The sequence below is a fragment of the Cherax quadricarinatus genome, chromosome 41 (genome assembly GCF_038502225.1).
Source record: "Cherax quadricarinatus isolate ZL_2023a chromosome 41, ASM3850222v1, whole genome shotgun sequence".
In the NCBI taxonomy this organism is placed as follows: Eukaryota; Metazoa; Arthropoda; class Malacostraca; order Decapoda; family Parastacidae; genus Cherax; species Cherax quadricarinatus.
Genome location: NC_091332.1, coordinates 4,170,651 through 4,186,767, shown reverse-complemented (window position 1 = coordinate 4,186,767; position 16,117 = coordinate 4,170,651). Strand labels below are relative to the sequence as shown.

Genomic DNA, 16,117 nt, shown 5'->3' with positions numbered 1-16,117 from the left:
CTCTCCTATTTTTAACTGACAAATCCATTTGTTCTCTAGGCTTCCTTAACTTGTTAATCTCACTCCAAAACTTTTTCTTATTTTCAACAAAATTTGTTGATAACATCTCACCCACTCTCTCATTTGCTCTCTTTTTTCATTGCTTCACCACTCTCTTAACCTCTCTTTTTCTCCATATACTCTTCCCTCCTTGCATCACTTCTACTTTGTAAAAACTTCTCATATGCTAACTTTTTCTCCCTTACTACTCTCTTTACATCATCATTCCATCAATCGCTCCTCTTCCCTCCCGCACCCACTTTCCTGTAACCACAAACTTCTGCTGAACACTCTAACACTACATTTTTAAACCTACCCCGTACCTCTTCAACCCCATTGCCTATGCCCTCATTAGCCCATCTATCCTCCAATAGCTGTTTATATCTTACCCTAACTGCCTCCTCTTTTAGTTTATAAACCTTCACCTCTCTCTTCCCTGATGCTTCTATTCTCCTTGTATCCCATCTACCTTTTACTCTCAGTGTAGCTACAACTAGAAAGTGATCTGATATATCTGTGGCCCCTCTATAAACATGTACATCCTGAAGTCTACTCAACAGTCTTTTATCTACCAATACATAATCCAACAAACTACTGTCATTTCGCCCTACATCATATCTTGTATACTTATTTATCCTCTTTTTCTTAAAATATGTATTACCTATAACTAAACCCCTTTCTATACAAAGTTCAATCAAAGGGCTCCCATTATCATTTACACCTGGCACTCCAAACTTACCTACCACACCCTCTCTAAAATTTTCTCCTACTTTAGCATTCAGGTCCCCTACCACAATTACTCTCTCACTTGGTTCAAAGGCTCCTATACATTCACTTAACATCTCCCAAAATCTCTCTCTCTCCTCTACATTCCTCTCTTCTCCAGGTGCATACACTCTTATTATGACCCACTTTTTGCATCCAACCTTTACTTTAATCCACATAATTCTTGAATTTACACATTCATATTCTCTTTTCTCCTTCCATAACTGATCCTTCAACATTACTGCTACCCCTTCCTTTGCTCTAACACTCTCAGATACTCCAGATTTAATCCCATTTATTTCCCCCCACCGAAACTCCATAACATCATAACATCAGCAATCATCTGTTTCTTGTCATCTGCACTACATCCACGCACATTCAAGCATCCCAGTTTTATAAAGTTTTTCTTCTTCTCTTTTTTAGTAAATGTCTACAGGAGAAGGGGTTACTAGCCCATTGCTCCCGGCATTTTAGTCGCCTCATACGACACGCATGGCTTACGGAGGAAAGATTCTTTTCCACTTCCCCATGGACAATAGAAGAAATAAAGAAGAACAAAAGCTATTTAGAAAAAGGAGAAAAACCTAGATGTATGTATATACAGTGGACCCCCGGTTAACGATATTTTTTCACTCCAGAAGTATGTTCAGGTGCCAGTACTGACCGAATTTGTTCCCATAAGGAATATTGTGAAGTAGATTAGTCCATTTCAGACCCCCAAACATACACGTACAAACGCACTTACATAATTACACTTACATAATTGGTCGCATTCGGAGGTAATCGTTATGCGGGGGTCCACTGTATATATGCATGTGCGTGTCTGTGAAGCGTGACCAAAGTGTAAGTAGGAGTAGCAAGATATCCCTGTTATCTAGCGTGTTTATGAGACAGAAAAAGATATCAGTATAAAGAGCTTATATGGTCTTCAAAAAAATTTTAAGTGTTCAGTAGTCAATAGTTGTCAGTGGATTGATCACTGGTTTTAAAAATTTCAGTTATGTTATTGAGGAACATTAATAAAGCAAGCAGGTTCTTGCTTCTCTAATTAAAAATACAGTGGACCCCCGGCTAACGATATTATTTCATTCCAGATGTATGTTCAGGTGCCAGTACTGAACGAATTTGTTCCCATAAGGCATATTGTGAATTAGATTAGTCCATTTCAGACCCCCAAACATACACGTGCAAATGCACTTTCATAAATACACTTACATAATTGGTCGCATTGGGAGCTGATCGTAAACCGGGGGTCCACTGTATATTTCTAAAGTTAATTTATACAGTACTAAGATAATGATTTACCATATTTAAAATTTATTCAACAAGTTGGGTCTCCTGTTTTTTTGTACGAAATTTTAAATGTTAGTTTATAGTGGCATAGTATGCATGCCTAAGAATCTTTCAAAACATTACTCACTCTACCACTATAATCTATTCTTACCTCATTTACTGCATTTGTCTTTGGGAATCTACAGCAAATTGCCTAACTCCCAGACAACACACAATGCTCATCCCTCAAAAGGTCTCAACATGCAACACATTCACACTTAGTTGTAGGTAAAATTCAAGGGTGTGCTGATGATCACATTTACTAAGGAAACATTTCACCACCATTTCTTCAGTCCTTACTACTGTGCATAATTATATACGTATATTCAGGTTTTGTGTGCGAGGGGCTTGGACTTCCAGCAGGCATGCGTGAGCGTGTTTGATAGGAGTGAATGGAGACAAATGGTTTTTAATACTTGACGTGCTGTTGGAGTGTGAGCAAAGTAACATTTATGAAGGGATTCAGGGAAACCGGCAGGCCGGACTTGAGTCCTGGAGATGGGAAGTACAGTGCCTGCACTCTGAAGGAGGGGTGTTAATGTTGCAGTTTAAAAACTGTAGTGTAAAGCACCCTTCTGGCAAGACAGTGATGGAGTGAATGATGGTGAAAGTTTTTCTTTTTCGGGCCACCCTGCCTTGGTGGGAATCGGCCGGTGTGATAAAAAAAAAAAAAAAATATAATATTCAGGATGCTCAGAATTAACATCAACCCAGTGCTCTGACTCTTCCTGCAGAATTGCAACAGAACATGTACACACAAAAAAGAAAAGAATATCTCTTTGATATACTGCGTGTTCAACTCAACCTCTATAGGAACTCCATGCAAATAAAGGGCCCTAAAATTTGGTACTCCCTTCCAAAAAAATGCAAAAAGTTATCCTTCAACCACCTGCTTCAAAAATCCTTAAAAATGCACCTCCTAAATCAGACTTAGACCCTGCTTAGACAGATTATGTTTATGCCTGATGTATCAGTAGCAACTTTGTTGATCCAGATCATATTATCCATACTGACATTCACACTTATCACCAATCTGTTTCAACATATGTACAGTAATAACTAAATATATCCTCTACCTCAGTATTCCTCGATACAAATGTTGTACCAAACTGTCAAACAAGATCTCAGAATATCATAATTCATATATCAGATTGCCACAGTATTTAAATGTCAACAGTAGCTAGTAAACTACTATATTTGTATCATTGTTAAAGAAGTTAACTTTAAGGTTCCCCAAAAAGCTTTGCATAACAAGGGACTTTCTATAAAGTAGTTTATACATGTGATAATTCCAATGTCAGTTGTATTGTACTCGTAAGTACTGAAATGACATTAACCCTTTCAGTGGCCATCACGTAGAATTATGTATTTGATGCCAGGGTTTACCTCCCCACATAGACCTACATTTTGAGCACAGCTCCCTCAGATGAGCTGTGAGCTGTCAATTTTGGCTTAGATATAAGAGAATGAATCTGTGCATTGAGAGTGCACAGTATAAAAAAAAAAAATCCTGCCCCACATGGTGCATGATGGGAAAAGCAAACCTCTGACCTTATATTTGGTTTAAAATAGCAATTTTGAAGCATTTCCTAGGATGTTTTTTATGGTTTTACTGGTTATTTCTTTGTATCATTATAAAATGGAGATGATTTTGATTGGTTTTAGGACAGGAAATAGCTTGAAATTGGGTAATATTTGATTTTTGCTGACTTTCCTGAGGACAGGTAAGGCCCCTCCTACATCCCACTGTCTATTTTATGAGTCTTTATTGCAATGTAATGATTTACACATAACCAAGAATGAGACTGGCATTATGAATACAGTGGTACCCCGAGTTTCGTACAGCTCCCAACTTGAACAGTTATGTAAATGTATTATTGTAAATGCTTTTGTAAGTGTATTTTTGGGGGTCTGAAACAGATGAATCTAATTTACATTATTCCTTATGGAAACAAATTTGTTTGGTAACGGCACTCGAACACCCTTCTGGAAAAAATTATGGCCGAAACTCTGGGTACCACTGTACTTGTTTAGCCAGGTGTTGGTCTCTTGCTAATGATATTTATGCAAATAAGCAGAATTGTAATGACTCAAAATAGCAACATCCCTCAAGGAAGGTGTGTCTGATGTCCCTTAGGTGGTGTTCACTTCAAGAAATTGGATCTTCCTTTCCTTTCCTTGGATTTAATCTGATTGATTTCCATTCCCCAAGGTTCTGTATATAACCACTGCATGTTTAGCACACACTCCCCTCCCATGAATTGAATAATAATTATAAATACAGTGGAACCTCGGTTTTCGTTTGCCCTGGTTTTCGTTGAATTCGGTTTTTGATGACTCTCTTCATCAAAATTTTGTCAGTTTTCGTTCATCACCTCGGTTTTTGTTGGTCCGCTGTACCGAACGTGTCCGCCTTCCCGTGCCTATACAAAGCATCCAACGCGTTCTGAGTCAGTCTGGCTTTGTTTTCTTGTGCGTTCATCCGAAACATTTCGTAATAAGTCATTGTTTTTTGTGCTTGTTTATTGAATGTGACTGTTAAATAAGCCACCATGGCGAGAAACATGATAGAATATTGTGTTTTTGGGGAAGTCTATTGGGTTGTATGCGAGTGGCCAGGATGTGGAAGAGTTGATGGACGACCACAGGGAAGAGCTAACCACTGAAGAACTGCAACACCTTCAACTGGAACGGCAATAGATCACAGCTGAGGAAATTGCTTCAGAGGAGGGGGAAGAGAGAGGAGAGAATATGCCTTCTTCAGTGATTAAGGACATGTGTGCAAAGTGGAGTGAGTTGCAAAGTTTTGTGTAGAAATATCACCCTAAGAAAGCTGTTTCAAGCTGTGTCTGCAACATGTTCAATGACAATGCCTTGTCCCATTTTAGGCAAATCTTAAGGATTTAGAAAAGGCATATGATAGTGGATAGGGGAGCCATGTGGCAGATGTTACAAGTACACCTACCATCCCACTTACGACCTGCTCGACTTACGACCACTCGACTTACGACCTTGTTTTTTATGCCAAATTTCTGGGAAATAAACAACTATTTGTGTTGTACACAGTGTTTATCCTAAACCTTACAGTATAAAATACAGTACTAACAACATAAAAAGTAAAGTAAAACATGAAATACCAAAATAAAACAATAAAATAGTCATTACAAAAATGTTTTGTTGATATTCACTAGTAAAGTTCGACTTATGACCATTTCGACTTACGACCAGTTTCTCGGAACCGAACTCAGTCGTAAGTCGGATGGTAGGTGTATGTATATGGAATAGGTGGTAAGTTACTAAATGCTGTAAAGAGTTTTTATGAGGATAGTGAGGCTCAGGTTAGGGTGTGTAGAAGAGAGGGAGACTACTTCCCAGTAAAAGTAGGTCTTAGACAGGGATGTGTAATGTCACCATGTTTGTTTAATATATTTATAGATGGGGTTGTAAAAGAAGTAATTGCTAGGGTGTTCGGGAGAGGGGTGGGATTAAATTATGGGGAATCAAATACAAAATGAGAATTGACAGTTACTTTTTGCTGATGATACTGTGCTTATGGGAGATTCTAAAGAAAAATTGCAAAGGTTAGTAGATGAGTTTGGGAGTGTGTGTAAAGGTAGAAAGTTGAAAGTGAACATAGAAAAGAGTAAGGTGATGAGGGTATCAAATGATTTAGATAAAGAAAAATTGGATATCAAATTGGGGAGGAGTAGTATGGAAGAAGTGAATTTTTTCAGATATTTGGGAGTTGACGTGTCAGCGGATGGATTTATGAAGGATGAGGTTAGTCGTAGAATTGATGAAGGAAAAAAGGTGAGTGGTGCATGAAGGTATATGTGGAGACAAAAATTGTTATCTGTGGAGGCAAAGAAGGGAATGTATGAAAGTATAGTAGTACCAACACTCTTATATGGGTGTAAAGCTTGGGTTGTAAATGCTGCAGCGAGGAGGCGGTTGGAGGCAGTAGAGATGTCCTGTCTAAAGGCAATGTGTGGTGTGAATATTATGCAGAAAATTCAGTGTGTGGAAATTAGGAGAAGGTGTGGAGTTAATAAAAGTATTAGAGGGCTGCAGAGGGGTTGTTGAAGTGGTGTGGTCATTTCGAGAGAATGGATCAAAGTAGAATGACATGGAGAGCATATAAATCTGTAGGGGAAGGAAGGCGGGGTAGGGGTCGTCCTCGAGAAGGTTGGAGGGAGGGGGTAAAGGAGGTTTTGTGGGCGAAAGGCTTGGACTTCAGCAAGCGTGCATGAGCATGTTAGATAGGAGTGAATGGAGATGAATGGTATTTGGGACCTGACGAGCTGTTGGAGTGTGAGCAGGGTAATATTTAGTGAAGGGATTCAGGGAAACCGGTTATTATTATATAGCCGGACTTGAGTCCTGGAAATGGGAAGTACAATGCCTGCACTTTAAAGGAGGGGTTTGGGATATTGGCAGTTTGGAAGGATATGTTGTGTATCTTTATACGTATATGCTTCTAAATTGTTGTATTCCAAGCACCTCTGCAAAAACAGTGATTGTGTGAGTGAGGTGAAAGTGTTGAATGATAATGAAAGTATTTTCTTTTTGGGGATTTTCTTTCTTTTTTGGGTCACCCTGCCTTGGTGGGAGACGGCCGACTTGTTGAAAAAAAAAAATTATTATTCATGTAGCTACTATATTAATTTTTTTATTCCTCAGGTTGTTTCTGCTGTAAATACCACTCTCCAGTGGAGCTCGCCAACCAATCAAGCATACTATAAGAAGACAGATACTGTGGGCCCTGGTGGTACTGTCCAGATAGTAAGCCCACACGTACAGCATACAGGACAGCCTTGGCCAGTGCAGGCCTCTCAACCATACTTTTACACTCCCCAGAGTGATAATACGCACCCTGATAAAACACTTTATGGAACAGATATTAAGCAGTGGAATAGTAGTGGACCTAATAGTAACATTAATCAGTGGAGTAACATTGAAACCTTGAGTCAAAGAACCAATAGTTTTGTTGAACATAGAAATATAAGTGCCTGTGATTGGTCAAGTAGAGGTTCACCCTTGCCTGGTGTTGACGACGTTGACATGGCATCCCGAGACCGTACTCAAGAGTTTATACGTATTGTGCGTTCACAACAAGGAAGTTATTCAAATGGTGTCTTGCCACATCATGATGCAAAGCGACCAAGAGATTTACGTGAATACAAAGATTTCATGCAGAGAGCCAAGTGAGTAGATTACTAGATTTATACTAAGGTAATTTAATCAATTTTTTTTCTGAAACTTTAACCCTTTCAGGGTCCAAGGCCAAAATCTGAAGTGGTACGCCAGTGTCCAAGAAATTTTGAAAAAAAAAAAAAATTATTTTTTTCTTTCAGAATTAAAGAGCATATTTTTGTGAAGGTAATAAGACAAAAAAAAAAATTCTGATCTGTACTTACCGAGATACAATGCCAAGAAGTTTGTCCAAATTGACGTGGTGGCGGCAACATCGACGAATTCCACATACACGCATTACTTTATTTAGCAGTTTTTGTAGATTTTTCTTTTCTTTTCCAATTTTTTTCTTTTCCTACTAACATTTGGGGCCTGAGAGACCTATACTGTATATAATGTATAAATATAATCTCACTGTATTGAACACAATAACTGCACTAAAGTTATTATCATATTATTGTTTACCACTGTTGTTTATTACAATAAACATGCACAAATCTTGTATAATACTAATGTTCTATCATATATGTACATATTTACAATCACTGGACATGGTTTTAAAACTGCTGGAGCTTGTGGAACTCCTTGAAACAAGGCACCATGCACAGAGGTACCTTACATTCCTCACACATAAACCGAGTGTCTTTGCGTCTTTGTTGCCGTCGTTTTGTTTGTGCACAGACGATGCATCTCTTCTGAGCAAATTTCTTCTGAGTTGAAGGAAGTTGTATTATGAAATAATCACCTTCCCTCCTCAAACGCTTGGGTATATCCTGAGGAATTCAAGGACCTTGTTGTATAGCAGGTGTTGTTACCTGGTACTTCATTATGAGTTGTCTGACAACAGACAAACAAAACTCACCATGCGGTGGTCTGTTGCCAGTCTTTATTTGGTACATATTATATGCATTGAGCATTGAAATGTCCATGAGATGGAAGAAAAGTTTCATGTACCACTTGTAACTTTTACGAACACAATCAACAAAACCAATCTGCATGTCACATTTGTCAACCAAGTGCATGTTTTGTGTATAATCAATCACTGTCACTGGTTTTCGAATACGTTCATTAGTCACTTGGTCAACTTTGCCACTCTTGCATTTCATTACGGTGAATGGTTGTCAACAATGTGACATCTTGTTTGTCATGCCACCGTAATGCCATGATGTCATTGGCAGTAAACACCTGCACGTCATCACCACGAGCACTTGCGTTGAGCCTGGGCATATGTTTACGATTAGAACGCACTGTGCCACACACATCTGTCTTGTTCACTCGCATGAAATCACTGAGTAATGGGCTTGTGTACCAGTTATCAGTATATAATGTATGCCCCTTACCAAGATAAGGTGCTATCATGCTTCTCACTACGTCACCTGAGATACCCAATAACATCTTGGTATCTTTCAATGTTTTACATCCAGTGTATACAACAATATCCAATACCAGGCCACTGTCACAGTCACAGAGTACAAACAGTTTTATACCAAAGCATTTCCTCGTGCTCGGTATATACTGCTTGAATGACAGTCTACCTTTGAACAAAATCAAAAACTCGTCAATTACAAGATTCTTGAATGGATAAAAGTATATATGTACTGAACTTTTGTTTGAGATGCATAAAAACATTTCTAATCTTGTATAACCTGTCACTTCTGTCAGGCCTGGTTTTGTCAGAGAAGTGTAACATATGTAACAGTAAGATGAACCTGTTCACTGGGATGATTTCACTGAAGACCGGGGTAGAAATTAGCCGATTTGTGGACCAGTATGCTTTTATATTATGCTTATAGACATGAGGCATAAGCATTATTGTTGCAAAAAGCAAATATATTTCTGCAACAGTCGTCTCTTTCCACCTGTGTAGTCTTGACTGTGGTGATATGATCGTATTTGCCATGGTGTACTCAAAATACTTATTACTTTCCCTGACAATAGTTTCCATCAAGGGCTGGTCAAAGAATAATTCAAAAAATTCCAGTTCATTGGCCGTGGTTCCAAAGGGACAAGTAGGTAGAATTCCACTTTGAGAGTTATCAAAGTGGTGGGGCTTGGGAACAAAATTGGGATTTTGCTGCCAATCCCAGATACGGTTTGCTGGTGGATACTGGACATCATAGGCTGGTTGTGCGGGTGGTTGTGGTCGTGGTGGGCTGGTGGCTGATGCTCCGCTTTGTCCTTGAACTGAGGAATCAGCAGCGTGGGTCCCAGCCTGGGCTGGTGAGTCACACATGGCGGTGCCACTACCATCACCACTACCACCATCTGCTGATGCCTGTGGTTTATCCATGCCAAGTGTAGCCACATCATCCTCACTATCACTATCTAAACCTGGTGTAGGGCCACGGGATGTACTCTGGGATGTACTCCGTCCCCTGGGCACAGCATAGGGTACACTACCCGAGCGCATGCGGAGGCGTACATACCGACGCTTCACTGGTGAATATGATTCCTCACTATCACTACTCGAATGATTGTCAAGAGCAATAAAATCACAATCCACGTCACTATCATCATCATTACTGAAGTCAGAGGCCTGGCCACACAAAAATAATAGTTTTCTCTTGCGTTGAGGTACAACTGACCGTGACTGAGGAGTGCCCACACCAGAGGTAGAAGGTTGAGGATCGTCAGGGTTTTCTGCACTATTATCGATATCCTGGTCATTCCTTTCGGTTACTAACTGATCAAAGCCAAAGAATTTGTCTTCATTTCCACTTCCATCACTGTCAGAACTATCAGATAGGAAGAGGAGAGTCCCAATTTTCCGTGGAGTGAGAGCTGACTTGCGACGAGACATGGTGAACAAAGGTAACTGAGCCGGTGTTCCCACAATGCTATGTGGGCGCCTAGATTTTTTGTTTATGGCGCACACCCACCACACAGACCCGTTCTCTCACATGTAGGCCTATGAGCGCTTTCGCGCTAAATTTGACGGCGCTAGAATTTTGGCATAGATCTACGGTTTGGACACTCAACGTGAAGCTGTAGATCTACGGGACGGACCCTGAAAGAGTTAAGAATGCTTAGTCAAATTGATAGGCCTACTACATTGATCTTTCATATTTTGTGTTCTTCAGTGCAGGATTACACTGAAGTTTTTGTCCCCCCTCCATAAAAAAATTTACCCATAAATAAGTCTTCCTAAGTCTATCCACTACATTTTTGCCAGTGGCTATACATATGTATATAATCAGTGCACTGTATATATGTACCATAACCTGTACATAGGAGAGAAGCTTATGATGACATTTTGGTCCGACTTGGACCATGTGTCTGTAAATGGTCGAAATTGGGCCGAAATTTAATTGTAAGCTCGCTCACTCTCCTATGGCAGGTTATTTGTGTATTGTTCCAGTCACGGTAATGTGCCTTCTTGTTCTTTACTATATATACCATACATGCGAGTTAAGTCTTGATTGGTCTACAAACTTATCTTCCTTGGACCTAGTCTGCATACATGTGATCATCCTTTGCCTTAGTTTGCTTGTGTATATTCTCCAAATTTTAATCTTTCAAAAATTCATTCATTTTCCACTCGTCAGTAGTTAAAATGATTATCAAGATTTTGCAGAACCCTATTAGGTTTTTTACTACTCAGTATAAATACAGCATTGTGTAGTAATTTGTGAACAGCTTTTTCTCAAATTGTTGATTAACCCTTTGACTGTCGCAAGCCCCTTTCTGAAACTGTCCTTCTATGTCGCAAAATATTCTAAAAAAAAAAAAATATTTTTTCTTACCAAAATGTTAGGATTGTTTTACTGAGTGTTTTAAGCCTAAAAAAAAATTTTGCCATCAGTACTTACCAAGATATGGAGGTGCAAAGTTGGCAGAAAATGAGCAGCGTATGGCAACAGCGGCGAATGCCGCCCACCCGGTATTCTTTTATTTAGTCCAATTTGAAGGGTTCTTGTATTTTTCAATATTTTTCTTTTCTAAGTAACTTATGTGGCCTGTGAGACCAAAGGTGCATTGTTCAAATATACACTCATTGTTTACAACACCGTAACTGAACAAACATTATCACTATTAGATTGTTTATAAAACTTGTTTACACAAACAATACAAAACATTGTTTATTACTATTGTTCTATAATATATACATATACCTATGTACAGTCACTGAACACTTTCCTAGAGCTGCTGCAGCTTGTGGAACTCTTTGAAACATGGGTATATGCAGAGTGGCACTTGACACTCCCCACACATAAAACGAGTGTGTCTGCGTGTTTGTGGGCATTTTGTGGTATGTCCACATACGAAACACCTCTTCTGGGCACTTTTCTTGAAAGCTGTAGGAGGCAGTTGTATGGGGTAGTGATTGCCAGGCCTCAAACGAGATGGCATGTGTAGGTAATTTCGTGGGCGCTGGTCTATTGCAGGTGCTGCTCCTTGGTACTTGAATATTATTTGTCTGATGACTGACAAACAAAATTCACCATATTTTGGTTTGTTGTTGGTCTTCAACTTGTATATGTTATAAGCATTTAGCATGGAAATATCAAGAAGTTGTAAAGAAAGTTTTATATACCACTTATAACTCTTGCGTACACAATCAGCAAACCCAATCTGCATGTCACATTTGCCCACTAAGTGCATATTGAGGTTGTAGTCCATGACAGCTGCAGGTTTTAGAATGGGTTCATTGGTCTCTCTATTGTGCCTGCCAGTGTGTGCCATTTTATTTCGGTGAACTGATGTCAACAATGTGACATCACGTTTGTCATGCCACCGAAATGCCATGTCATTGGCAGCAAAGGCCTGCACCTCACCTCTGCGAGTGCCAGCGTCGAACCTTGGCATATGCTTACGATTACCACACACGTCTGTCATGTTCACTCGCAAGAAATCACTGAATATGGGGCTTGTGTACCAGTTATCAGTATATAATAAATGCCCCTTACCAAGATATGGTTCCATCATTGTTCGAACCACATCACCAGAGATTTCCAGTAACTTCCTGGTATTTCTCAATGTATTACTGCCAGTGTACACAATGATATCCAAAACAAGACCACTTTTGCAATCACACAGTACAAATAACTTTATACCAAAGCGTTTCCTCTTGCTTGGTATGTACTGCTTGAATGAGAGGCTTCCTTTGAATAAAATCAAAGACTCGTCAATAACAAGCTTCCTGAAGGGATAAAAATACATACAACATTTGTTTCAGGTACATAAACACATTTCTGATCTTATATAACCTGTCGCTTCTGTCAGGTCTTGTTTTGTCTTACAAGTGTAACATACATAACAGTATCAAAAAAACGATTCACTCCTATAATGCCACTAAAACCTGGGGTTGAAATCAGGCGTTCTGTTGACCAGTATGTGGTGACAATGTGCTTATACACATGTGGCATAAGCATTATTGTGGCAAAGAACAGGTACATCTCTGCCACAGTTGTGTCCTTCCACTGGTGTAGCCGTGACCTTGGTGAAAGAATTGTATTTGCCATGGTGTACTCATAGTATGTGTTGGTTTCCCTGACAATAATTTCCATCACGGGTTCATCAAAGAAAAACTGAAAGCATTCCAGTTCAGTGGCATTGTTCCCAAGTGTACACAATGGCCGTATTCCACTTTGTGTTTCATCAGTCGTGGGGATTGGGAATAAAATCGTCACCTTGCTCCCAATCCCAGATGCGGTTGGTGGTAGGTTCTGGATATTGAAATGTGGTTGTGGTTGTGCAGGTTGTGGATGTTGTGGGAGTGTAGGGTTGGGTGAGCCGTCCCTGGGTAGATTTTTTGATCAGAGTCATGAGCCAGCTCCCCCCTCCCTCTTCCCCCTCAACCCAAAACCTGGACACCTCGCTTGTTTATCTATGATTTCATGCTTTAATTCCATGGAAATCATTCTCTTTTTCTTCTCAGCAATAATAAATTATTACAGTCAAGTCACTCAAAAAGTCAGTCAGGTCATTCAGTAAGTCAGGTCACTCAGTAAGTCAGTCATGTCCTTCAGTAAGTCAAGTCACTCAGTAAGTCAGTCATTCAGTCAGTCACACAAACTCATGTTAACCTCTTTTTCTGTGTACAAAGTAACACTTCAGTTACAGCTACAGGTTATCTCTTGTCTAATATCTTTGTTAATTCTAAGACTAAGTGCTTATACCTCTTCGTGCCACTTTCAGCAACACTAGTATGGCTACTGGGTGTCATGATTGCTTGGCAGATACAAGATATAGTAATTAAAGTATCATAACACAATTGACAAACACAGCTGCCTTGTAGCAGAGAAAGACTGGACTCGTATAAATTACGAATGCTGGGATAGTGGGGGGTGGTGTCAGGGATGGTGTGGGGGGGGTGTCAGGGATGGTGGGGGGTGGTGTCAGGGATGGTGGGGGGTGGTGTAAGGGATGGAGGGGGGTGGTGTCAGGGAGTGGTAGGGGATGGTGGGAAGTGGTGTCAGGGAGTGGTAGGGGATAGCAGGAGGTGGTGTCGGGGAGTGGTAGCGGATGGTGTCGTGGAGTGGCAGGGGATGGTGGCAGGTCGTGTTGGGGAGTGGTAGGGAATGGCGGGAGGTGGTGTCGGGGAGTGGTAGGGGATGGCGGGAGGTGGAGTTGGGGAGTGGTAGAGGATGGTGGGGGGAGTGGTAGGGGGGTGGTGTCGGGTGGTGGTGTCGTGGAGTGGTTGGGGATGGTGGGGGGTGGTGTCAGGGAGTGGTAGGGGGTGGTGGGGGTGGTGTCGGGGAGTGGTGTCGTGGAGTGGTAGGGGGTGGTGTCGTGGATTGGTGGGGGGATGGCTCCCCGGCTGCTCTACAACAAGTCGGCCGCTTGGGCAAAAGATTTTTTTTCCTTCCCACAAAGTGAACCATGTTAAATTTATTATACAACGTGTTACATAAAATTGTGCAGCAATTCTTCAGTGGTGGTCTATTGTATTATTATAATAGCAATAGAGCTTCAGTTCCCTAAATTAATAATAATATTGATCAGGGCCGGATTAAGAAGTCTCTGGGCCCTAGGCTATTCAGATTGGCGGGGCCCCTTTGAGTTACGGGTAAGCGAAGTGACCCCTTCCAACTTGGGGGTGGGGGGGGACTCGGTGTGAGCCTGTTTAAGGTCTAATTAAATACATTCTGGCTATTTAGATTAAATTTAATAGGGAAAGTACATCAAGACAACCAAAACCATTTACCAACAGCCATTATAACTATCTTGTTAAATCATACATTTTAAAGAGAATAAACTCACGACAGCATAGTATTACTAGATTAGGCTATTAAAGTAGTGACATCATGTACATATTATATTCAGCATAACCACTACAGCACTATTATTCCCTTTATAAATCACTGGCCATTATTGTTATCATTGCATCATGCATAAGACTATCAAATATAAACTACAGAAAATTGGAGAGGAATCTCCCATACTCACCCATTAGCGGGAAAACACAGCTGTTCTGATGTAAACAAAGGCGTGTTGAGTGTTGCCATCTATGGTTAGGTTTATTTATTTTTATTTTATTTTATTTCATTATTTATTTTTGTTTTGATTAATTTTTAAAAATCAATTTTACTCTCCAAACACTTGAACTTTTTAGGTAGGGACCCCTTTGCACTTGCACCATGTGTGCAGTCTTGGATGAGCCCCTGAACCCCTTGGACCGCAGGGCCCCCAAATGCGTGGGGCCCTAGGCAAATGTCTAGTTTGCCTATGCAGTAATCCGGCCCTGATATTGATAGAACTTCAGTTCCCTAAATTAATAATAATATAATACTACTCCCTGACACCACCCCCCACCATCCCCTACCACTCCACGACACCACCCCCACCACTCCCCGACACCACCCCCTACCACTCCCCGACACCACCCCCTACCACTCCCCGACACCACCCCCTACCACTCCCCGACACCACCCCCTACCACTCCCCGACGCCACCCCCCACCATCCCCTACCACTCCACTTCAGTTCCCTAAATTAATAATAATTATTATAATAATGATACAGCTTCAGTTCCCTAAATTAATAATAGTAATGCATAATACTTGTGAAAATTTGTCTGGACTGCCTCCAAGTGAGTCACCTACCCTGGCAAGCTCTATTGACACCGAGCTCTGAGGTCGGTACCTCAGCCTCACAAGTGGCTTATAGGACAGATTTTCATAAATGATTGATGTTGCAAGAAACTCGCCTGCATGCATGTATAAAGGACTAACTAACTTGGTGTTGTAGCATATATCCTGATCTTCAACCTTCCTAAGCTTAGCCCCTTTGGACTTCCCCTCAGAAACCACGTGCAACCGGGAGCCTTAATTCCTGCAATATTCAATCGTTATTAGTGACCTGCCTGCACCTCAGAAATTCCTATATCCAAGGGGGTGTGTATCCCCTAGTATAACTATGCAGACACGGACACTAGCTTCTAGGTAGACAAGAGACACTGGTACGTACTGGGCATGCACTGCCAGCTGCACACAGGCCTACAGATCAACTCGCTCACAATTTTCCCCAGACACTGGCCAGAAATCCTAAGAGAAAGTGGAGGTTTTGTCTTACTGTATGGGCCTGACGGAGGAGGTCATCTACGGTACATCGAGGTGCCTCTACCAGATTTCCCCAGGTCTCAAATGTGAAGACACGTGGGGGGCGCCATCTGCTGATCACGGCACGTGTTGTCCAGGTGATGTCTGGTCAAAGAAGGACGCTATTGTGTCTTTGAGACCCGCGCCTCGTAGTTCAAACTAGGGCTGCCAATTCTCCCTAGCTAACTTAACCTAGTGTTTGCCTACATTATCGGCCTATTACTACCTATGTTAAGGTCTTAGGTCTAC

The 16,117-nt window shown here is 40.9% G+C and overlaps 1 protein-coding gene across 4 annotated transcripts in view; it reads left to right on the top strand.

Moving 5' to 3' along the window:
* Window positions 1–16,117, top strand: part of Syx5 (syntaxin 5) — a 61,776-nt gene that overhangs the window by 27,729 nt on the left and 17,930 nt on the right. For all 4 annotated transcript variants that reach the window (XM_070092908.1, XM_070092909.1, XM_070092911.1 and 1 more), the window contains exon 3: window positions 6,817–7,340. In XM_070092908.1, coding sequence (XP_069949009.1) covers window positions 6,817–7,340 — 524 coding nt within the window. The remainder of the gene's footprint in view (window positions 1–6,816; window positions 7,341–16,117) is intronic.